Here is a 25,997-nt window from a genome sequence, read left to right as displayed (position 1 = left end):
ATAATTTTCCTATGGTATTTTTAAATTCCCCATATTTAGAATTTCTTGCGAGAAGAATAATTGTCATCTAGTTTGTACATATTATTATTATTATTATTATTATTATTATTATTATTATTATTATTATTATTATTATTATTATTATTATTATTATTATTATTATTATTATTTACTAGTTCTTAAGCTGGCCGAGAAAACCAATATTTTCATTATCAATAGTGAAAGGGTACCAATATTTGCAAAAAGTCTATTCCGGACAACAATGTTGTTATTTGTATAATATGGGCAGCTCGTATAAACATAATGGTATGCCACATTTTCTAACTTTCGAGTAAGTATGAAAAGTAAGTTCATCATTTCTATGCAATTCGATACAATGGCACATACCAAACAAGTTTCCCTTGTGGTTTAATATCAATCTTATGAAGAATATAAAGAGTAATCTTATGCAAGCAAATTATGAAAGTAATTACTTAATTGGTAGCCTACAGCGAAAGGGAGGATGCACTTGCGTTCTTTTGTTACTGCTGCAATAAATCTACGGGTTCATTAAGCCGTAAGAAAGAACATACTTTCATTTTTAAAAACACACACACACACAAATTCGGGTCCCGCAATGTAATCTGGGAATCAGGTTTACACCCCCCTCCAACCCCGGATTGGTATGCGTCCCATACTTGCTAACTAAAATTTTAGTCATCTTCCAGTGAGCGAACCGCCCCATCCAAACGATCCTTCTGGATCCGCTAGTGCTAACATAGAATTCCTTGTCTCCAAGGATTAGACAGAATAGGAATTCCCGTTCTGCCTACAGATAAGATCATTTAAAATGTTTTCTACGAAGTCCTAGAGGGCCTTTAGGCAGAACGAGAATGAATCTTTTTAATATTTCACCCCTAGTTGGGGGGGGGCGTAAGGAATTTATTTCCGGGGGTGTTCGAAAATTTTAGGAGGGTGTTGGGGGGTGTTAGGGGGTGTAGATAAATCACTGTGTTCAACGTCAGTGAAACACACACACACACAAAAGCATAAACTTCTTGACGGAAGTAATAATAATAATAATAATAATAATAATAATAATAATAATAATAATAATAATAATAATAATAATAATAATAATAATAATAATAATAATAATTGTAATTATTGAGAATCTCATCAAATACTTTGCTACTTAAGAAAACAGAAGAAAGCTTTTCACTGTATATAAAATGGAAACACAAAACTGAACATTAGTTTGTGTCTTACTGTAAATTTTGTATAACTTCGGTAAACAACATTTTATTTAATGATTTGTTATTGTTTATATAACACACCAAAATCTTTTAAGGGCTTGCGGTCTCTAAGAATCTTAATGCGTCCGTGACAGTAGTGAACAAATCGTCGCACATGGATTTTTTCAGTTCTTCAATTCCCTCACACGTTTTCATTCTATTAATTATTTATTAATCATTCATTTAGATTATGATTACAAGGCAAAAACGCGAGACGTGAAGCAGAAATTTCACTTCGTTTCACAACACAAATGAATAGAAATATCCTAGGTTCAGTATATTATTCTGGGTATGGCAGCACTACATGCACATGTAGCGATTGTCATGCCATCTCTCGTTCGGAGTACGAACTTGAATTCTTCACTTCAGTTAGTGATTTTATACTTGTGTATCTAGTTACACATCTTAAAACCGAAATTAGATGGCAATACAAATTAAAATGAAGTTAGCAGAATGTAAATTACTTTCAATGAGTTAGGTGCTGGCTGTAAGTTAGGGGTAATATAGTTAACTGTGTTGAATCTAGATTACGCGAAGAAAGCTACGTGTTTGTCTTTGTAACAGACTAACTTGTGTTAAGCATTTGCTATGTGAACGTCACACTGGGCGTTTGTCAGGTGAATATACTGTATCTTGTTCAACCTACGCCGACAGTAAATTGTAGACATTCCAGAACTTAATCATTTGAGAATGGAAACCCGGGAAAGTCGGAGAATTTTGTTCCTTTTCGGTGAGTATGAAGTAACTATAATACAAAGATATGTACCGACATTGTATATTGCTTCTTGATTTTATTTTTACTCGAGCTATGCTTCCTATTCTAGCAGTTTAGAAATTATCGATAGTTTAAGAGTATTTGCATAGTACTGCTGGATGAAAAATAGTAATAGGATACTGATAGAATAACGGTGCAGATTAAGTTCAAAAATACCACAGATTGGAAATGAGGGTGCAGATTAAGAATAGCCCGGCAAATTAAAAAAAACTCCTTTTGGCAAATTTTTACTTTGACTCCAACTGTGACTTCAACCGATTCATGTGACCCGGTTCCCGGAGCAGTTTAGGAATCATTCCTAAACTGCTCCCGGAACCGGATCACATGAATCGATTACAATTACTAACACAGTGAAAGTAATGTACGATGTTAAGAATTATACTATAAGTACAAGGGCCACAATGTTACTATACGATGTTAAGAATTATACTATAAGTACAAGGGCCACAATGTTACTATACGAAGTTAAGAATTATACTATAAGTACAAGGGCCACAATGTTACTAAACATCAATTCAGGTGAAGCGGTGACTATGAATTTTGAGATCTAAATGGGGGGCTACCGCCCCCCGACCCCCCGCGCAAGTACCATAAAAACATCCAAAATAATAATAAATAATCACACCACTACTATAAAGCTAAGATAAGAAGGGAAAAATTAAAAAAAAAAACACTCGTCTCGAATCATAAATCAGTGCATGACAAAGAAAAAAAAATTACATCTCAACAAGACAATAGGACAAGCAGCAGCAAACCAAATACTTTGCCTAATACTCAAATGCAAAACAAATCAAGAATAAAAATAATATGAATTAAAAAAAGAAAACACTCACCATTTCGCCATAGGAGAAATCTCATGAATAATGAACTCATAACTGCTGATTCCACACACGAAAAAATAAGATACCAAGAACACATGCACAATACTCAACATTACTCAAAAATTTTCCTTTCCGCACACACGTCGTTTTATTAAACCGAGCACACTTGCTATTATTACAAACAAGAAGCCAATAAACGTCCACTTTTACAATACGTCGAAAATATCTTCAGATTAGACCACAACTATGATAGGTTTTCTCTAACTCAATTCAACCAATTCAATTACGCGCTCCCGCATGCCATAAACAGCAGCACACACATACATCACACAGAACATGTGACATCACACTAACCAACTATCATATGACTACACAGACACCTAGTGGGAAAAATATGAACTAAGACGTCACACCAAAGGCACAAACAGTTCCAGGAAGTAACTGAACCTATAAGAACCGATTAAAGTCACAGTTGGAGTCAAAGTAAAGACTTACCCTCCTTTTTTTGGGGGGGGTTAAATGATTGTCTAAGGCGTTCTAGACTGTAATTACCCTTGTGTATACGGTACTCAAATAAAGACCCATATCATTCATCACAAATCTTCGGGAAGGTTCTAGAATGCTGGTCCGCACACATAGATGAAGGTGGGTTAGTAGTCATGTTCGCCCCTTTCTTATTCAAAGTTCAATGCTCAAGTCACGTAATAACGCTGAGCGAGCGATAGCGAGTGAAGGAGAGTTAAGTAGCCAGGTTGATTACTTCATTACAACTCAGTGGATATGGACCAGGGTTCTAGAACCCTGCCCAAGTCTTCTTTAGCCTCGGTGCGTAATCGTGGAACATTGAATTAAAAATAAAAGAATAACAGTACTTCGTAAAGCAGCATTTCACAATTTGTCTGAAACCTGTACTCAATCCTTATTTGTCAAGTAATGTGCACATTCAAAAAAAAAAAAAAAAAGCGCGTACGTTGTGAAGGAAGAAAAAAGGACACGTAATGTTGATGGGAACAGTAATCGTGGTGCTTCTATTATACGAAATTGGAAATAATCGCGTACAAGCACTCTAGACAGGGTTTCTCAACCTGTGGTACGCGTACCACTGGTGATATGCGAGCCGCTGTTGGTGGTACATACGACTTATGATGGTATCAATAATTAGTATGCTTTGATGGTTCGCCTGTGGAAGGGTTGAGAACTACCTGCTCTAGAACGAGAAGATATATGTGCTATCGAAATGCCAGCTGCCTTCGTAATGCGTTGTAAATAATTTTGAAATTCCATGTTTGTCACCAATCCACGGACAAACCATTTTCAGCGCTAGACACGATTTTAAAACCGTTAATTTCCACGAGGAATCACTAATGTTGGCTGCCAAGGATCTGTTGGAAACAAGAAAGTGGGGGCCAGGTGTTACAGAAGAAAGGAATCTCGCCTACTCTGTCCTAACACGTCTGTATCTCACTGTACTTGTGGGAAGCTTTGGAACTGGGGGGCCAATACAAAGAAGCTAACCTTACCTAACCTGACCCAACAAAACATGCAGAAAATATACCAACAAAGTAAGGAATTTTAACTCAAAATAATTCTGGTCCCCCAAACCCAAAAATATGCCGTAATTGTTCTTAAGGAATAAAAATTTGACTTGTAGGCAGATGCACCCTTCTGTAACACATTACCCAAAAACAAACTCTCTTTGTTTCTTGTAAAAATTGTTTACTTTTCAAAAAATTCTTCGTGTATTGGCTTTTTTCTACGTTTCCTACGTCCACACTTTCACTTTTTATATTATGGAAGCGTAATGATTGCCAAAAATTTAGTTTCTTCTTTAAAAATATAGTTTCCGCTGTCTTAATGATTGTTTTCTTACGGCTTGGTGGTCACACAGCAATCATCACTGTAGGTATGCAGATGGATTGTTTGGGGTGACATGTAATGACGTATATAGTGCTGCTGCCTTTAATACTTACCTTGATTTGCGAGTATTCACTTGTATTCTGTATGTTTGCACAAGGAGGAATATTTAGTTATCAATCAAGAAGAGTGCTGTTGTTAAGCTTAACATGCTTGGAATTTTTATATAATACGTTATAGGAAATTAAAAGAAATTATCTTAATATAAATTGAGAATAGGCCCATCAACATTTGAGAGTTGTTTGATATTTAGCAGTGGAGCACGACTTGCGAGCTTTTCTAGAGGGTAAGAAATAGCTTCTGGAATCACTCAATGATCTGATAGGATACACGTCGAACGTTAATAATATTTGTAATTACTCGCTAAAGCACCATACTAAATTATATTTCGGGTACGTAAGTGAGTTTTCTTTTTCGAGAATCAGGGAGGTTCCACACGTACATCTTATTGATAAAGGTCTTCACATGTTGGTACTTCCAATGTCAGTGTACGCTTTTATATTTCCATAACATATTTTTCAAAGTCGTGTGAAAAATCATGTTACTGTATCCCTGTATTGTAGAATAAATTATCAAAGCTATATTCTTAATCACGCTGAATAAACTTCCTTACTTTTAAAACTAAATAAATAGTGAACTTTTTGAGTAAAAAGATAAAATGTACCGGCTTTCATCCCTGAGCCCAATGCAAGCGAAAACGTAAATAGAGAATAGAAGAAAACTTGGATAATTACATCATTAACTCTTTGGTACATTCTTTTAAAAATAAACTAGTAAATTCAAAGTAAGTAAGAATGTAGCTTTGATGATGATTTATTCCACACACAGAAATGTTACTGATAATCTGGTTTTTCAAACAAGATAAAATTCTTTAAAGAAGTCGTAGTGAGGAAAGGTTTTTGGTCGATAACTTAAAAGTTCAGAACGATTTCTTCTTCTAGGGAATACCCACTGAAAGATGAAGAGGCTCTCCTAAACTTTCAAATTATCAACCTGAGGAAGGTGGTTAACGTATGAGATACTGAAGAGGTGATTAATGGATTCTTTTAATTTCCATTATATCCCCTCTGTGCTTAGGGAATTGCAAATAGTTCTTTATTTGTACGATATCATCATCCAGTCCAAATCAAATATAATCTGTATGAATAGTATCAAAACACCAATATGATTGCTGGACATCAAATAATTAAAAAAAAAAAAAAGTCTTGTTGAATCCTCTAACAAGAAGACATTTTCAAATTAAACTTTATTTTAACTACAAGCAGAGTTGGCTGGTTTAAACCAACTGTTTAAAAAAAAAAAAAAAAAAAGTTTAAACCAAAAAATAGCGGAAAAATGCTTTAAATCGTGTGAACTTATGATGACGTTTCAACATATCAAAACATCTGCATTGTTTGTATATCTTTTTCACCTTTTAATCAAGGCGCTCCATGTTCAATTCTCGGTCGAACCACAACCCTTCATTCAAATGTAACCAAGTAGCGGTTCGGGTGTCACTTTTAGCAAAAGTCTTCTTAATAACCACGATATTACATAAGGATGTTAAGCCTAAACATACGAAACAAAACAAATTGTACATTTCTGAATGTCTGGTATTTTAAAAAGAAGTGTAAATATATTGATAGAAATTGGCAAAATTTATCGACTGTCTACTAGCTTCCAACATTAGCTTGGATTGAACTTTGTTTTAATTTTATAGAATGATATCTACATACTAAATTTGTAATACCTCAGTTTTAGTACACTGATTATGATAAGTTGGCCTTAAAATTTTACGTGCAAAGCAATAACAGGAGTTTGTCGTTATTACTTTCCATTTAAAGTAATAACAGGATTTTCCCAATGAGTAAGATGGCAGTTTCGCGATTTATATATAATTCTGCATAATAGTTTCACTTGTGCAACTATTTATCTTTTTGTCCTTCTGAAATGACACTTGATAATTATATTAACAAGTATGTAAAGATCAGTACAACGTATTCCTATCAGGAGTCCTTCGTAAGTCAATCTGAAGGCTCATCGCATTTGTGGCCAATTAGTCCCGGTTTCAAGTCCAAATGAAGAACAGTTTCTCTCGGTTGTAAGTCGAGAAGCGGTTTGGATTCCGCTTTAAATTTATGTGATCCCTTCCAGCATAACCCCTTTGCATAACAACATCAAGGAGAAACAAACATATTTCTGTCCATAGACACTGTATATATCTTTTTGCAAAATTGTACATGGAAATGTGAAGCATGAAGAGCACTATTCAATTTTCAGAATGCCCATCGTGAGCTGGATGTAGGCTCGGAGTTTGGGAGTCTCTCGTCAATGGAATTACGAACAGTGTCGATTAGTCCAGTCAATATATATATTGTAGAGTGCATGGAATATGTGAGACTTTTTGACTTCAGAACTTTGTTAGGAGTAGTTAGTAGGTAAACGTACTAAAAGTCCCCCGCCCCTGGGAAGTGAGCTTAAGGTGGGAGGGGGTAGGAAAGATGCCATTTTTGGGTTTTTCGATTATATCTTGGAAACGGTGGATCCTAGAAAAAATATGCCCCATTTGAAAATGAAAGCTAATTAAATTTCCTATAAAATTGCTTCCACGATTGTTTCTCAGAAAAAAAATTCAGAAACGAAGTTGTAGTGTATTAACCCCTTCGTTCCAGTGACATCCAGGTGGATGTCACGAAATGCTCCGTGCAAAATACCAGTGACATTCATGGGGATGTCATAAAAACGAATACTTTATTCAGGGTCTGTTAATCCTGGAGATGATGAAATTTTTAGTGGATGCAAGGCACGAGTTTGTAAATATATATATATATATATATATATATATATATATATATATATATATATATATATATATATATATATATCCGGTCAGTGTTGCCAACCTGAAGCAGAATAAAATCCCTTCAGAACATCAAACTTTTTCAGCAACAAATGTTCCACAATGCAAATACTTTTATCACTAATATAAATGAACACACACACACACACACTCTCACTCTCACTCTGTGTGTGTGTGTGTGCGCGCGCGCACGTGCGTGCGTGCGATTGTACAAAAAATTGTATTCGTTGAACTTTATGCAATAACTATGCCCTACATAACGGTCTAGACAGTCTTTTAACAGTAAATGAAAACCTGGTATTACAGCACACACACACACAGAAAAATGACACCTGCAGCGCAAGTGATTAAATTTCCTTCAATTTGAAATACACTTTTGCTACTTTATCTTGAACCAATCAAAAGTTATAGAATTTCTAACATGTACGCTTAGTTTCGATGTTCCTCTAGAACAATAGAAATAAGGCATTTGCAATGGACACACGACACTTTTTTTATAATTATACTAGGTGGCTTATATTATTTCGAATCACGTAATGAAAGTATTTACATAAACTGATAGTATTCGATGTCGCCTTCTTCCTGAATTAATATGCCAACTCCGTTGTTGCAACTACCCTTGCAATTCGGGCATGCGACAGAGCAGTTTAACGACGCTTTTTTACAACCACACCTGCCACTGTCACATCCTTTTGTGCATCGGCAAAAAATCTTCAAAATTTTGTCAGGGGCAGCATTCAACTCAGAGTTTCGGAACTAGTTGGTCATTTCTTCTCTCCCAACCCCAATTAGGCGCCCCACCATTAGGTTCCTCATTAACCACAGGTGTACTTGATAGTGTCCGGAATGCATGCTGCTTAACAGCTTCTTCAGTTGGGGGGAGAGTTGAGAGATAAGGCTTCATGTTTGCAGCTGCTTTGATAAATGATTTGCAGCGGAACTCGTTGAAGTATTTTTCTGTGGTTGGAGTTCCATACCATGAGAGAGTAGTCATGATTCCAGCTATCTCAATGGAGTCAGGGGAAGAAGAACTGCTGGTAAATACTTCAGCTGCACGTTGTATGATTTTGGACTCCTGGTACATTTTGACAAAACCCACTTTACACTTGCGATTCGCTGCGGATGTTGAGTCACAGCCTGTGAATGCATGTAAGAATAGCAAATAGGAATTGTCCTTGATTTTCAACTCCTGCTGCAGCTGTTGTGAGAAATATATAGTAGTCTTGATGACCTTTCCTCTTCTAGGTTTTACCAGCAGAATGTCACGACCAGTTGGGGTTTTGGCTACCAAGAGAACAGCCAAGTCGACGTCCTCTCCAATAACAGCTTCCGAGGAATTTTGCGATTTGTTGATAATTGTCTTCACAATATCGACGTCAGCATCATCTGAAGCTTGGAGCGTATTTATCCCAGTTTTCTGCAGCTGCACGACCAGCAGGTTTATCAGCTGACTCTTATTATAAAAGTTGGAAAGGAAATCCTCTTGTTTGAATTTCATTTCACTTTCCAAACTGACATTGATGGCCACACATCTCCTGAGCCTATATCGCCGACTCTGTTCAGCAGCTTGTGTGCTCCCTGATGTGTCGGTGTACCCATCAAAAACCACTGTACAACCTCTCCCATTATAATGGGTCTTCAGAAATTTAACGTAACCATCACAAATGGTTGATACAGTTGTCTCTTTTTGCCAAACAACTTTGTGGACTAGGAATCCCCCATCAACAACAAATTCAGAGGTAGTTAAATCAACGTCCTTATCAATTTCCTTAAACAATTTGTATAGTGCTGACTTCCTGCACTTCCTCATTCCACTTTCGTTAAATAATGCCAGGGAGTAGGGCGACAATTCATACTGCATATAAATCCTCAAATCCTCGTCCGATTTCTTGGTGATGGAGATTCGCTGAAAAAGCAAGAATGAATCCACGGTAACTTTTTCATTGTCAGTCTTGATTGTCGAATTCATTGAGGAAAGAGGAAGTGCGCAATCTTTTCGTGTCAGTTTGATATTTGTCAATGGCAAGTTTTCCATTTTTGCCATTGCTCGTTTGCTTATTGTAACTGCATCATGACAAAAGACTGTATTATCACCTATGATTCCTGTCGCGATTGACAAGATTTTCTCGGTCCTCAGAAAAGGAGGGTGATTATCAACCCATTGTGTAAGCTTGGCAATGTCACTTGCATTTCGACTTTGGCGAGCTTCTCCAAAATCCTTGTGCTGCTCAATTGATGAAAACAAAACATCACAATATTCTTCGAGTGAAGCACATATGTCTTGAGTTACAGTCATCCCAATTACCCATTTACTGAGAGCACTATCTGTCATACCTCTACCACGGGTCATTCCACCTCGGCTTTTGAATGACCGCGTTAAGGTTGTCTCGATGGTTATGTCTGACCATATGCCGGACCAGAACTGGTCATTCCTTCTCATAGTAAAGTAGCCTTTGTTCATGAACTTCTCGTACCCCTCTGGTGTCAACAGAGTATAGAGGCTTTCCATATCCTGTACATATAAGTGGCAAGACTTGGCATAGGGGAAGTGTCCAGCAGCGTGAAAATAGGGTATCACTCGCTTACAGCAATTCAGGCGAGCAAGGAAATCGCCAGACCTCTCTGCATGGATGTAGTCCTATATCAATTTCATCATTTTAAAGTATTGGATCCATAGCATTGCAGTGGGTCCTTTGTTGCTGATCCTGTTCATCGCTTCTCCAAATTTGATAGCCACTAATTCGAGTAATTTGTTTTGATTCAAAGAATTCAGTGACGGAGGCTCGTGGAGGAAATCTGACGTAAGGGTGTTGATGCACGTCTGCTCTTCCTCAAAGAGTTCTAATTCGTCTAATATCATATTTGATAAGGCATTTTCAAAAGAAAATGACCCCGTATTGCTCTGACAAAGGCATGCCCATTCATCATTTTGTCCACCGATAATGGAGCATAAATTGTGGATAAAACTTATTTCAAACCAGCTCCCATCATGAGGTACCCTATACATCCCATAAATGACATCAGCAGATGAAACCCTCCGAGACGTACAACACAACTGGATAGCTGGGCACCCGCAACAATATCCTTGGTTTTCCAATAGAGTGGTTGATCAAAAGTTACGAAAACATGCTTTTGATCTATTTCGTCACACAACTTACATGCATAGTGCAGCACTGTATAAACTGTGTCATATTCTGACGGGGGGATTTATGAAAGGAAGGGCAATCACTCGACCCTTTTCACTTGGCTTTCCTCTTGTTATACAATGCATGTACCCCTTCCATTCAGGGTTTGCAAGACCTTGCTTTTTTGCAACGAACCACAGGATGTTATGTGGTGGCTCTTCTGGTATATCAGTGGGTGCCACAGCCACATTTTGTAGACCTCCTTTCATCGCTGTGTATGTTTCTAGGGGAATAATTCCGAGCAGGGTTGGCAAAAACCTTTTTTTTTTTTTTTTTTGTTTAAATAATTTACTCTATGTATTTATATTAGATATGGACAGAAATTAGTTTGTTTCGCCTTGACGTTATTATGCAACAACAAGGTTATGCTGGAAAGGGTCACATAAGCTTAAAGCGGAATCCAAACCGCTTCTCGGCTTACATCCAAGAAAAATTGTCCATCTGGACACGAAACCGGGACTAATTGGTCACAAATGCGATTGCTGACCAAGGTGACCAGACGTCCTGTTTTAGCCGGGACAGTTCCTTATTTTCAACCGTTGTCCCGTTTTTCTGATTCTCAAACGGGACGCTTAAATGTTCCGTTTTTAAGCAAACATGACCCAGGTATCCCGTAATTATTATTCAAAATATAAATGGACAATGTTAATTCTACACTCTTCCGTACTAACGCTCATTGGGAAGGTTCAGCCGTGCCTAGAACTTCTGAATATTCAAATGAGAATTGAGTGTTCTGTGGTTCAAGTGGGAATCAAGTGATAATTCTGAGTGTTGAAGTAGTTAAAAGTATTTTTGGGTAGTACTTAAGTTAGAAATGCTGTGTTATCATTCTTACTTGTGTATTTTGTAAATTGAAAATACTGCTGAGTCCCAAAATGCAATGTGAAAGTCCCCTTCCCCCCCCTCCCGTCGCCGATTCGTATGCATCCCGTTTTTAAAAGTAAAAGTTCCGATCACCTTGTTGCTGACTCACTCACAAAGGACTCCTGATAAAAAATACGTTGTACTGATCTTTACATAGGCCTACTTGTTAATATAATTGTCAAGAGTCATTTCAGAAGGACAAAAAGATAAACAGTTATGCAAGTAAAAACATTATACAGAATTATATATAAATCGGGAAACTCCCGCCTTAGCCATTGGGAAAATCCTGTTATTACTTTAAATGTATTTGTATGTAAAATTTTAAGGTCAACGTATCATAATCACTACGCTAAAACTGAGGTATTAAATTACAAATTTGGTATGTAGATATCACTCAATAAAATTAAAACAAAGTCAAATCCAAGCTGATGTTGGAAGCTACGTAGGCAGTTGATAAATTTTGCCAATTTCTATCAACATATTTAAGCAACCTTGGCTTCTTTATAAAACAACAGGCATTCATTCAAGCAGAAATATATAATTTGGTTTCATTTCGTATGTTTAGGCTTAACATCCTTATGAAATACCAAGGTTATCACGGAGAAGACTTTCGCTTAGAGGGACACCTCGAATCGCTACTTGGTTTACACTTGAAAGATGGGTTGTGGTTCGACCGAGAATTGAACACGGGACCCCTTCATTAAAAGGTGAAAAGTAGATAAACGTAATGCGGATGGTTTCATATGTGGAAACGTCACCATGAAGTTCACACGATTTAAAGCACATTTTTCGTTTTTTTTTTTTTTTTTTTTTTTTTTTTTTTTTTTTTTTTTTTTTTTTGTTTGTTTAAACTTTTTTTTTTAACCAGCTAGTTTAAACCAGCAAACCCTGATTCCGAGCTTTCCAGTTTCAGCACACGTGGGCATCGTGTTCAGTCTTGGTATTTGTTTACCTCTTTCAACATGTTTGGATGGAGTGACACATTTGATCCCACCCATAGCGTGGAAGGTATTAAGCCCGTCTATGGTGCAAACATTGAGATGCACGATATCAAAAACGAGTTGGTTAAATGCAGCTGGCTTGTAGGTTAGCTGACCGTGGGCAATCGCAGACAATTCCAATTTTTGTGCTTCGTAGTACGATGAGCTGAAACCAAGACGTGCTAGAAGATCAATCAAGTTCTTTGAGGCGTATTTCCTGTGGAGCAGAAGGGAGATGCCTGTCAGCATTGGTGACAAGAAGGTACGAGGTCTGACAACTGATGTGATTGCGTGTCCAATAGCAACACACTTCTTCCTTGATTCCTCAGTTTTCGTGGTCTTTTTTAACATAACCTCCTCGAGAAAGGTATTGGGAGAGAGTATCAGCATCCTTCAAGAAGTTCTCTTGGCGGGTAAGAGTTACAATTGTACACTACACTCTGAATATCTTGCCTTATTATCTCAGCAGCTTTTCGGACGATCCTCAATCCCTCTTCTTCCTCATTATTCTTTCCTTCTTATCATACCAAGTGTTGATTAGCAATTTATATCCGGTGTCTCTAAAACAAATTATTGGTACCTTGAATCTGTTGGATCCTGGGATCACGATTATGCGATCCTCATACTTCAACAGATCTGTTTTGATAGTTCTCCACTCAAGTTTCTTCCCAGCAATAGCGCCCATAATTTCGTTTACGGTAAACTGACAGTCACTATTTCCCTCCAGTAAGTCAATAACCTGTTCCATTGCGTTTGAAACATGGTCTTCAGACGTGGATGTTGAGGGTTTATGGTATAACGGCCTCACAAAGTCCAACCGACATTCATCGTGATACACAGTCTCCTCCGCAACCAAATCATTTACGGAGGAAAGACGACCCATCACTTCTTCTCCCCATTTGTCATGTCTAGCTCGAGCAGCATCCATAACAGTTACTTGTATGTCAGTTTTCTGCCGCCCTTTTGTGATATTAGTAACTGAAAATATCTTCCTACGTCTCTCCTTAGGCTTCTTTTGCTCACCCTCAACAGTTTCGGCACAAAAGAAACACTTTGTTTTGAAATCGAATTTACAGTTTTTGGACCTCAAAGTTGCAGGCTCAGGTGGTCCAGAGGACGTTGAAAGTGCCTTTCTCTTTAAATGAGCCTTGATGGATTGAGGTCTGGGTGTAATTTTTTCGACATTCAATATGAATGAGAAGGGTGTCCAAACCCTCTAAAGAGGAACTATTGCCATCACCCCTCTCTATGCTTACTTTGACGAGTGACTTTTTTTTTTCTTTGTCACTGTGGAAATACCAACTCCTGGTCCATCGAATTCTGTAACTTTTGATTGGTTGAAGATAAAGTAACAAAAGTGTATATCAAATTGAAGGTAATTTAATGCTCTACAACTTCGTCTTTGTAAATTTTTCTGAGAAATGATCGTGGGAGGCACTAGAAGCAAATGTTTGACAAAAAGAGTTAGGTAAAAATGATTTCTTCGAAAATGATTGATTTTCAATAACGTATATCTCGAAAACCGTTGGAAATTCGACCAATATGTATGGAAACAATTTTATAGGGAATTTAATCAGCTTTCATTTTCATTTGGAACATATTTTTTGAAGAATCCACCGTTTCCGAGATATAGTCGAAAAACTCAAAAATGGCATCTTCCTTCCCCTCCCTCCTTAAGCTCACCTCCCAGGGGCGGAGACTTTTGGTATATTTACTTACTAACTACTTCTAACAAAGTCCTGAAGTAAAACTCTCGCATATTTCATGTACTCTACACCCCTCTGTTGAGCACTCATTGACTGGACTAAATGGAGAAGTCATGGGTTGCTTTGACCAGGAAGTGTCTCAGGGAGTCCAATTAGGCAGTCTCTTCCTGTAGGCCATTGATTGAAACACTTGACTACAGTTTGTAGTCAAGTGGGTTCAGATCCGGGCTGCTAGAGGGCCAATCTGATGTGGCGATTAAGTCTGGGACGTTGATCCATAGGCTCGTGTATTGACCGTGCCTTGTGCACGGGAACAGAATCTTGTTCGAAGGTGTACTGTTAGTTGGGGAACATAGTGGTACTTAAGTTCTAAAGATAAGTGCCCGTTGGAAGCACTTGCAATATTAACTTTAAAACATATGAAAGAAGTATTATTTATGTGGAGTTAGTAAATATTATTATAAAGTGTTCCATACGCTCAATAACCAATCATAAAAACTTCAATTTCATTTCAAATAGTAAAGTATGGATACAGGCCTCCCTTTTAGTTGATTCCGCAGGACTTGGTTTTCGTCGAGCTATCGATTTGGCGCATCCTACGCTTTGAACGTCGTTCTATGAATCCCGGCATACCATTGAGATACTACTCAATTGGGAAGATAAGTCTTGTATTGGATCTGATGTCCAAAACTGCATATGTAGCTGGTGTAATCTTAGCTGGTTTAAATCCTCGTAAAATAACGAGTAAAAGTTTATTACAATCAATTTGGGACAACTCGATCATCAAATTACATCAGTTAGTGTTGCTACAAGAAGCAGACAATCAAGAGGACAAGGCCAGGCTTTTCGCCTCCTCATCTCCAATTTCAGGTGCTGCATTACCATCATTCACCCTAGAACTGCGTTGCACCTTTCAAACGAAAGTTTCTGTATTGCAGTTGCACTTCGCCAGAAGTAGACATCTGTGAATCATACAACGACTCTAAATGTGGTACATCATTCAAACAGAATGACCTACACAGTCTCTCTTGCATAAGTAGCTCCGGAACACATGTAAGACATTCCAACGTGAATGACATAATCTGGAGAGCACTCACATCGGCGGAAATCCCATCTGTTCGTGAACCAGCGGGATATAACCGATCTGACGGCAAAAGACCAGATGGCATGACTCTGATACCATGGAAGAGGGGGGAGGGAGATCACTGGGATTTCACCTGCTCGCGTCATCCAACTTTACTCTTTCTTCGTCACTAGAAGGAGCTATTGCAGCCCTCAGGGAATGCGAGAAAAGAAGAAAATATAAAAATCTACTCGATAGATATACACCGTATGTTCGTGAACATAACCATTGAATCGAGCGCCACCTGGGGCCTCAAATGTCTCAATTTCATCAAACAAGTAGGACTACGTATGGTAAGGGTTACTGGTGACAATCGGGCTACTGCTTTTTTATAAAGCATATCAGCAAGACAGTCTATCTTCCGTTTTAGGTACATTACCTCCTGGCTAATTATTACAAGAGGTTTTTCTTTTATAACAAATTGTGCAGTCAGTTGCTGTTTTCTCATATCATTTTATCTTTACCCGTCATCTTTATTTATTTATTTTTTAACCTTCGAATTCATTAAAAACATAGGAGACAAGGGAAAGAAAGAATTGTTCCGACTATGCAATGAAATATATGAAACAGGAGAATGGCCAAAAGACTTTCTGAAAACGATCATGATACCGATGGCTAAGAAATCGAACCCAAAGAGATGTGAGGATTATAGAACTATTAGTCTCATATCTCATGCAGCTAAAATTCTGCTCCGAATACTGAACAGAAGGTTATATGGAAGAACAAATAAAGATGTTGAGGAGGAGCAATTCGGGTTCAGAAGAGGCAAGGGCACAAGAGATGCAATTGGATTATTAAGGGCGATCGGTAAAAGATTTATAGAAAAAGGGAAAGAGGTGTATGTTGTGTTTATTGATCTAGAAAAGGCTTTTGACCGCGTGAATTGGGAATTGTTGTTGGTAGTTCTAACAAAGATAGGGTTGGAATGGAAAGATAGAAGACTCATAAGAAACTTATACATGAACCAACAAGTAAGTGTTAGGATAGGGGAAGAACTGACGGAAGAGAGTACAACTGGAAGGGGAGTTCGACAAGGATGCTGCCTCTCGCCAACACTATTTAATGTCTATCTAGAAAAGATAGTGAAAAAGAGCCTACATGATGATGGCATTTCGGTAGGAGGTAGAATGATTAGATGCATAAGATTTGCAGACGATATGACGCTTGTTGCACAATCTGAAAAGAAAATCAATAAAATGTTAGAAAAAATGAGAAAGGGCTTTGAAGAATATGGGATGAAAATAAATGTTAGAAAGACAAAAGCCATGGTGATTGGAACGAAGGGGTCTGTGTCAAATATAAAAGTAGGAGGGGAGAAAATAGAACAAGTGAATAGTTTTCGATACCTGGGTAGTATTCTTAGTAATGGCATGAAATGCGAATGTGAAATAAAAGCAAGGATAGGAATGGCGAAAGAAGCCTTTAGGAGGAAGAAAAGTCTGTTTTGTGCAGGGTTTGCCCAAGTGGGCCCAGCCCGAAAAAACCCACCAGGTTTTTTCGGGTTGAACCCACCTGAAAAAACCCACCTTAAAACCCACCTGGGTTTTTGAGCTTTTTGTTAATATATTATTGCTACAACTAAGTTGATCACATTGAAAGTGATTTTTATCAAATTTTGGACTTTCCTCGGGCGAATTAAATGCTTTCACGTTAAGATATACAACAACATTCTACATAAGACGTTTATAAAGTTCTGAATGCACTGAATAAATGAAAAAAACCTTACCTTAGCTTGAGATAATTATATAACAAATTAATGTATTGATTATGCTTATAGCCTATTTGAAAACAATGCAATTTTATATTTTAGAAAATACTTTCCGTAAATAGTGTGCTCACCGACTCGGCTATGCCGAGGGACGTTATCCCTCATAGGGAAGACCGGGGAACATTGTCACAATTTTCTTGTGATGTTCGTGTAAAGCCGAAAATTATAATTTTTAGTATACACATACTTTGTTATCTTGTGCATAGCATATATTTCTCTGTCCAATGTAACTCGCTCTGAACTGGACTTATGTACTATGTTTTATGATCAATACAGTTGTGACAATGTACCCCATATGCGGGGTAAGTTGTCACAATATATGGGGCAAATTGTCACATGTTATTCTTGTGGCACTTTCCAGAAATTGGTAGATATTATTAATGCAACTATTACTAATGCAAAAAGACTGTAAATGTTACCAGCATTAAATACTTAGCGTCTGAAAGAGAATCAAAACATAATTAAATGAAAGGAGAAACTATATTAGTTAAATAGGAAAGAAAGTAGGAGGACATGTAGCTTATATTTTCTCAACCTAAAAGATTTATTATTACATCAAGCTTTGTAGGAAAACCAAAACTGCCATGGAAACAGAACTAACTCATAGCTAAGGAATCAAAACTACAAACTGAAAGGTCATAACAAAATGACGAAATTATCATATCATAGCGTACATCTCCAATAGGCCAACGCAAAATTAGCCAATTGTATTTAAGTTGTTTCTGATTGTAGTTTATGAACTGTAAAGAATTTCTCTGATAGGACTACTGTATAGCTAGAAGAGGAGTAAATATTATTACGAAGTTTAGTTGCGTTTTATTAGTACGCACCGCAAACTATTTTGAAAATGTTTATCCTTTTGCTTCTAAAAAGTACCATACCTGGAGGTCATCGTATGGTACTCTACTCGTAATTACAGTTAATACACACGTAAAACAAGTTCTGCTTCCCTCTGTTTTCGTAGGCCGATTCCGTACATCGAATGCACTGAATCCACTTATCGCTACATGTACTCGCACTGTATGGATCGCCATAAACTAAACAAATATACCGTCGTCCTCTGAGGAAAAATCGTAGTCTTCTTTGGACCTTCGTTGACATTGTTTATAGGTGCAAAACTATTTGCTTGGGGAATTCTTATAGCAAGATCACCATGTCTTTTCAGAAATACCGGATACCAGTCTGGGCCAGCAATGGCCTTTTCATTCCACGACTCTGGGCATTTCAATCCTAGCGCTTTTGCATAGTTGTAAGCCAAATAGCGAACCTCTTTTGTAGTGAGTCCAAATTATATGTGCTAAGCTTGTTTTGGTATGATACTAGTAATTCTTCCTAGTATTACGAAGAGTAACCCAATATAAATGAGCATTGGCCGAATTGTAGTTCGCCATCTGTAACACGTGCACAAAATCTTGCCAATGTTCTGTAGTTGACATGAAATTCTTTAGCAGCTTTAGGCCTACGTATTGATATGGGGTTATTTCTTTTCATAGCTCTTGCTGCAACCAGTAGATCTTCCATTGGTGGTGCTTTCCTCTTTTTTTTTTTTTTTTTTTTTTTTTTTTTTTTTTTTTTTTTTTTGTGTGTGTGTGTGTGTGTATATATATATATTCTCATTGTCTGCGAAACAGAGATAACCCTATCGTTTGTATTATACAGAACACACAGTGGGGCACATTGTTACAGTGACAACATGCCCCACGCGTCGCCCTTACTCTTTTTACAAAATATCTATACCAAACGACAAGATTAGGTGCATTCAAAGTAGCACATTATGAAGCTCTATTTGTAACCTACATAACACACACAAAAATATTTGTTTCTACCGCTTTCACGAACACACAAAACAGCAATTTCAGGGCTCGGAAAATTTACATTCCGGCACTGAAAACAAAGTTCAACTAACGCAGCACCGTTGTTGCCACGTATCTCCAATCGAGTACAGTTAGTAGTGGCATCTAGTAAGTAAACAAGAAAGCAGCACCGGCGCGCTAATGTTTTCGCTTTTTTCAGAATTGCCACTGTGACAACATGCTCCTTGTGACAATGTGCCCCGGTCTCCCCTACGTTTGACGAGTTTAAAACCATATGTGCCGGTACTACCAGTAAATATGTAGTGCTTTAGTAAAACTATTAGTATTATTTCTTACCTTTGATGGTAGCACAAGTATTCTTCAGTAAAATTTAGTTTTCCAACAATAACAGTTTAGTTCAGTTATTTGTTGGTACTCTTCAAATAAGCGTTCTTTAGAATCAACACCAACAATAGCGTGAAAATTCTTGTCAAATTTAAGAAGCTTAATGCTCCGAGTTCCGAAAGCTACGTAACACTTACTACTTGAAGTGCTGAATTCAAACGTCCGTACTAGTGGAAGTTTCGATATACAGTAAAGAAAGCTGCATTTTCGAGGGGGAAAAAAGTCGCGAAAGAAATGCTCGGGAAATTCCCGCAATTGAACGCACAAAGCATCGGAACTGAATACTTCAACAATAAAACTATTTTATTTTACACTGGAAGATAAAATATGAATTATATCTTTGTTAATTGTTTTAAATTAATTTTCTGGAAAGAAACGTCTTGCAACAAATGCTCGGGAATTTCACCTAATTGAACGCACAAAATATTGAAAATGACCTTCAAATAAAACCAATTATTTTACGCTGTTAAATTAATATATTTGGTGTTCATATTTGGCAAACGTCAGTGAGGCTTCTGGGATGATTCGATCTTCATTTGTTCGATCGTCTGCCTGTACCACACATACTACAAGGTACCACCTTCGATGTTTTAAGTTTAAATTTTCAGGGTACAAACACGAGACACACTAAATTTTCTGTACAGATTTTGGCGGCATACCAACGTACAATTTCAAAGTGGTGTCTTTAAAAAAATATAGCGGGTATCCACGCTACAAAGTGCAATTTTCGGTCTTTTAAGTTGAAATTTTTAGAATATAAGCACGAGACACTCTAAATTAGCTGTATATATTTTGGCGGCGATCTAACGTAAAATTTCAAAATGGCGGCCATTTTTTCAAAACAGCAGTGAATAGAAAATTGTTGCAAGTTATGACAATGATAATCTTGAAATATAAATCACATTTTAACATTTTTACTCCAAAGACATTGAAATATTTCGAAAAAACCCGATTAAACCTGAAAATACCCGAAAAAACCCACATGGGCCCAGGTGGGTTGGGCTTTTTTTTTAAAAAAACGGGTTTTTTCAAACCCTGGTTTTGTGGGACCTTGAATAAAGAGTTGAGAAAAAGACTCATTAAAAGCTTCGTGTGGAGTGTTGTACTGTATGGGGCGGAAATGTGGACATTACGTAAAGGTGACGAAAATCGACTGGAAGCCTTCAAAATGTGGGTGTGGAGAAGAATGGAAAGAATTAGTTGGGTAGAGCGGAAAACGAATGAGAGAGTGGTAGAAATGGTGGGTGAGAAAAGAACACTTTTAGATATTATTAGGAAGAGGAAGAGAAACTGGTTAGGACATTGCCTATGAATAGATTGTTTCATGAGGGACGTCCTAGAGGGTATGGTGGCGGGAAAGAGAGGGATGGGGCGAAGGAGACTACAATTAATGGATGATATTAAAACAGAAAGATCATACGCGAAGACGAAAAGGTTAGCGGAGGACCGTGGAGCATGGAAGCTTCCCAGCTGCGGCAAGTGACCTGCCAATAAAGGCAGAATACCTATGATGATGATTTTAACCTTCTCTGCCTTTTCTGTCTTTTACAGTGCAACAGTATTATACCAAAGCGATTATTCTACAACAATTCTCTAAAGTAGTGCAGCTCTGATGATGAGTTGCCTTTAAAATGTCAGTTTGAATAAAACTGAACATTTTAATCGTTTTAAAAAAATCTTTGTAAATAACTACGTGAACTAAATAAAAGAAAGTATTTGGAATTTTAAAAGATTTTTAAAAATTAACATTTTAATAAATGTAGGAATTAGTTTCGTGAGTTAACCGTATGAAATATTGGAAAACTAATAATAGTTGTATAAGATGTAGGAGTATGGAAATAAAACGAATACTACTTAAGGAAGAAAAGAAGAGGCTAGAGGTAATTCGAGTGAATATAAGGTGTATGGACATTAGTCAGCCAGAAAGTGTTGACGCAGAGAGACTGTAGAATATTCATTTAATGCAGATATTTTGTCGTCCAGCGTAATCCATATCACAAGGTTAATCGTAGAACGATGTTTCCACTGTACTATAAGAGTGCGCGGTTTAATAATCATATAATTATTTCTTTACAAACTACAATGCCTTTTTCTCTTAACTTTGCAGGTGTTTTGCTTACGTACGTGTCCTGTGTGTGTGGTCTTTATAGTCCATCGGATGATGTAGTAGACTTGACTGATTCAAATTTTGATAGACTAGTCACAAAGAGTGATAGTGTGTGGATAGTGGAATTTTATGCGCCGTGGTGTGGTCATTGTCAGGCACTTGCTCCTGAATACAAGAAAGTTGCAAAAGCTTTGAAGGTGGGTTATCGTATTTTTATTTGTTTTAAGACGAAAAATAAATGGTAATTTTAAGTGTAACTTCCTTAGTTGTATATACTTTCGCTTTCTCGTGTGATAATTTTGTTGCTATGCTGAATAATTTCCTCCTTTTGACGAAGTTTTATGGGAGAGGGTGGGAAATAGCGTGAAAGGTTTTTCTTCTAAGTTGATTTGGAAATATAATTAACAGTTAATTGTCTATTTATAGAAGTTATAGGGTACATGTTCATAAGAAAAATGGTTCATCTTGACCCTCCATATTTTGAGGAACAACAACATGGAGCATAAATTAAAGACCTATTGTGGAATTCCGCATAGATATTATTAATATGAATAGTGTTTATGCAAAAACTGTGAATTGACGTAAAATGCGAGGACAATCTTGTTAAGGATACTCAAGAGTCGAAATTAAGTCACTGACTACTTTGCAGTAAGTGTTCTCTAAAGAAAACAGAACTTATAGTACAGCAAGAGATGTAAAACTAGGGATCTGATTATACAGTAATAATAATAATGGTACTAATGATGTTCCCAGAAAGGGAGGAGATATTCAATGAAACACGGAGGTACGAAGTAATAGCAGATAATGTATATAATAGGTTTTTTTTTTTTTTTTACCAGTTTCTTTTTTTAAGAAACCCACCTCGAGTTTTATTAGGTAAAATTGGGTTTTATGATACTTTTGTACGTGCATATAAAGCTGTATTCGTAATTAAAATACCATTTTAGCATTCATGTTCTATTGTACACATGAAAATATGGAATTACCTTTTCGCGCAGAGGGAATCTGTGAAGTCCCATCCGTGTTTCGTGGGACACACATTGGCACCCGCTTATTCTATATTTCGATCTAGGAAGAAGGAAGTAGACACTTTTGTATAGAATGAAGTGGGTAATTCTCTATAAGATAGAATAGGAATGAAATTCTATATTACACAGAGAATTCAGATATCTGGGCGGTGAGTATTAGCATGAAATTCTATATTACACAGAGAATTCAGATATCTGGGCGGTGAGTATTAGCCTTTTTGCTTGTTTCTCATTAATGTTACGAATTCTTTTTCTTCAGGTTTTTGTTAGTTCTTACTTAGCTCTGGGTTAAACACAAAAGGTTAGATTCAGTGATTTGTCATTTAACAACCTGTACGAAGCAAGATGGTTTCTATTTAAATGTGTTAATATTATAATCTTTTTAAGTGAGCAGTTGTTAAAACTGCAAATCAAAATCATTCAGGTATACTGGCTTAGCAACACAAAACTTGATAAATATAAAATCTCACTATACATCTTAATGATACTTCTTTTCTATGTGTACTTTGTATATATATATATAATTCGAATCAGCAATCTAAACAAAGATGAAAGAGATGACACTCGTAGATCAGTGTTGCATACTTTGAGAAATAACGTTAAGTATGTGTCAAATTTAAACGCCTTTAACACACACAAGGAATGAAGTAGTAACTATTTGTGCACATTAAATTAAATACTGGAAAGAACTCTTTAAAATGACTTCAAGTTTAGAAGGATCAGTTAAACAATGTTGCCACAACAGAAGAGAGAAAAGTTGAGTTTGTAAATAGTACAATAAGTTGGAAAAGATCCCTAGTACAGTATGGTTTAAAACTCATAGAGCAAATCAGCATGTCATAAGGAGCATTGTCACGTTTATTTGAAATTGATAAGTCAAGTACTTACCGAGATATTCGGTACTTTATAAAACCTGAGAATTTTGTGCTGTACAAGATGGTAATGCTGTTTAAAAATTCCCCTTTTCCCCTCAGCATTGGAGAAATCGTGAAAAAATTATTAAAACGAAATAAAACATTATTGAATGGACATACAATAAAATGAAACCCATTTGAGTTCTTGAAGGGACTAATTAAACGTAATGTGGATATAAATTTTTTTTGAGTTAGTAATGCGAATTCACATTTCAACAAGATTGTAGAAATACGTTTACGAGAGTTACCTAATAGCTATTTCGTGCAGTGAATATACTTATTCTCGTGCAACTTTAGGGGAGTAATATCGAAACAGTTCAATATTATCTGTACCGACTTGTTACCATTTCTTTTTTAAACAGGAATGAATGAAATAAGTAACAGTTTGTTGCAATTGAAGCAATACAAAGGATTGTTTGCAGGCACAATTACTTTCGCTGTGTTGTAGCTGGTGGGTGTAACCAAGATGATTACTCACTTCCTTCGTTTGCTAACACAACGTCTAAGGAGATCATTCGGAAGCAATTTTCAAGAAATTGTACATACAAGGAATGCTAACAAAGTGATAAATATTGCTTTGCGGTGATGCAATCCATATCGGAATAATTCCCCAAGTTTCTCACATTACCCATCAGGTCACGAAACAAATTTCTTCGTGTGATATACTTAGTACAGATGATCTCTCACTTAGGAACTTAAAATTTTAGTCATTGGCCCTAACTATTTTTTTTTTTTTAATTTATTATTATTTTGCTACCATATTATAAATCTCTGCAAAGGTTAGCTGTATGAGTTGTAGCCTATATGCACCAATGAAATAGACATTTTGCTGGAAATACATAATTATATGTACCATAAAATTCGTGTATTGTTTAAATTTCTACTTTGCCGCCAGCTTGTCAAACTGCATGTTATCTTCTGTATTTGTCAGCTCATTTATTGAATGTGTAGTTACAATTCATCGAATAAGTTGGAAACGCGCTACTGCCTTTCATGTGAAGCTCGATATAATGTTTTAAGCACATTTTTAGGAATATTTCTCGTGTAGGTTTACTTTTGCCGCACCACTCGAAATAATTGTTCAAAAATTACAGTTTTTTCAAAAATTCCTTCTTATTGTTTACTAAATGATTTGCGCTGGCCGACATGAAAAATATGTCAAATGACATAGTTAAATTTCAAGGGTACCATCATGATTGTTGAAAAATTAAAATTCTTCTAGGATTTGCAAGTAAATACGGCATCCGGATATATGCATAAAAACTGCAATGCACCTGTGCTAGTAGGCCACTAAAAAGCACAAATGCTATCTAACCCAGTCACGGCTGGGCTAAGCTGGAGGGTCCGAGCTCTAGCGAGGGGTGCGTCCGAAGGGAACAGGTGTGCCAGCGAAGATTGTTATATGCAAAATTGAGGATAGTGAAAACGAGTGGATTTTGTCAATGATATGAGTTCAATAATACTTGTCACAGTTTCATAACTTGTAGCGTTCCACTTGTAAACATAAAATAATCTGTACACTGTGCGCATATACAGCACCGGTGGAAAATAGTTACTAATACAACCATCATTTATATGCACTCAGTTATTTTATCCGTAGTAAAGTACTCGTAAGGATTTTACACTAGTAACCTACACTTGTAAACATAAAATACAGGTGTATTACTTTGTATTTAACTCTATCGCTTGCAGAAATGTGTTTTTTATTGTCTTTTCATGCGAAGTACGGAATTTTACCTCTAAATCTTCCGAAATTGGGTGCGCCAAAAGTAAACCAGCACCATATTTATTATAAATTCAAAGGTAAATAAATTGACCAAAATGCAAGTAGTAGCAAGTAGTAAGACTGGCAATGTACTATACACAGGCTCACTCACAACAATGCGTGATAATTTTAACTTCTGTAATATAGTGCTGATGGGGTTCACTAAAATTTTACTTAGGTGTTTTTTTTCTTTCTTTTTGTCCTTGAGCAAAAAAATATAAATTAGAATACGTAGGTTGGCTTTGGTTAGCTTAGCAAAGTATACATTTGGTAAACTTCTATGATACTTCGCCAAACGTAAAAATATGTGAATTGTTCATTAATATCACAAAAATCACAGGTTCAAGTTTTCTTTTACATATGCAGCAGCTGGTCGTAATTAATGAATGTCTTAAAATGTTTTATATGGCTTGATTCTGCAGTGGACTGTGTTAACAAAATGTAAAGTTTGGCTTTTTTTGCGATACTTGGTATGCAGTTATAACTATTTATTTCATTATTTGCGTTCGTTTGCGATCCGCAAATTATGCGAACATTATTACGAAATTTGACTCCTATACTGTTATTTAGCGTAGCACATAGACTGTTATTTGTTATGGTACCAATAGTTTCTAATGTTTGCATTTAGTGTTTAGATGTACCGTTACGTACAATATTATGTCCTAGCAACTGTTTGGAATATTTTTTGCAATATATTATATGACAGTCATTTCAGAAGTTCTGCAAACTGAAAGAG

The 25,997-nt window shown here is 36.6% G+C and overlaps 1 protein-coding gene across 1 annotated transcript in view; it reads left to right on the top strand.

Annotated features, from left to right (window-relative positions):
* The first annotated feature begins 1,665 nt into the window (after positions 1-1,665).
* Positions 1,666-25,997, top strand: part of CaBP1 (Protein disulfide-isomerase A6 homolog CaBP1) — a 52,003-nt gene continuing 27,671 nt past the window's right edge. The window contains exons 1-2 of the mRNA XM_081755548.1: positions 1,666-2,004; positions 21,555-21,751. Of these exons, the coding sequence (XP_081611674.1) occupies positions 1,965-2,004; positions 21,555-21,751 (237 nt within the window). The 5' untranslated portion in view covers positions 1,666-1,964. The remainder of the gene's footprint in view (positions 2,005-21,554; positions 21,752-25,997) is intronic.

Source organism: Thermobia domestica, chromosome 4, assembly GCF_964235325.1.
Source record: "Thermobia domestica chromosome 4, izTheDome1.hap1.1, whole genome shotgun sequence".
In the NCBI taxonomy this organism is placed as follows: Eukaryota; Metazoa; Arthropoda; class Insecta; order Zygentoma; family Lepismatidae; genus Thermobia; species Thermobia domestica.
The sequence above is the reverse complement of the archived record's forward strand: the minus strand, read 5'-3'. Positions and strand labels throughout refer to the sequence as shown.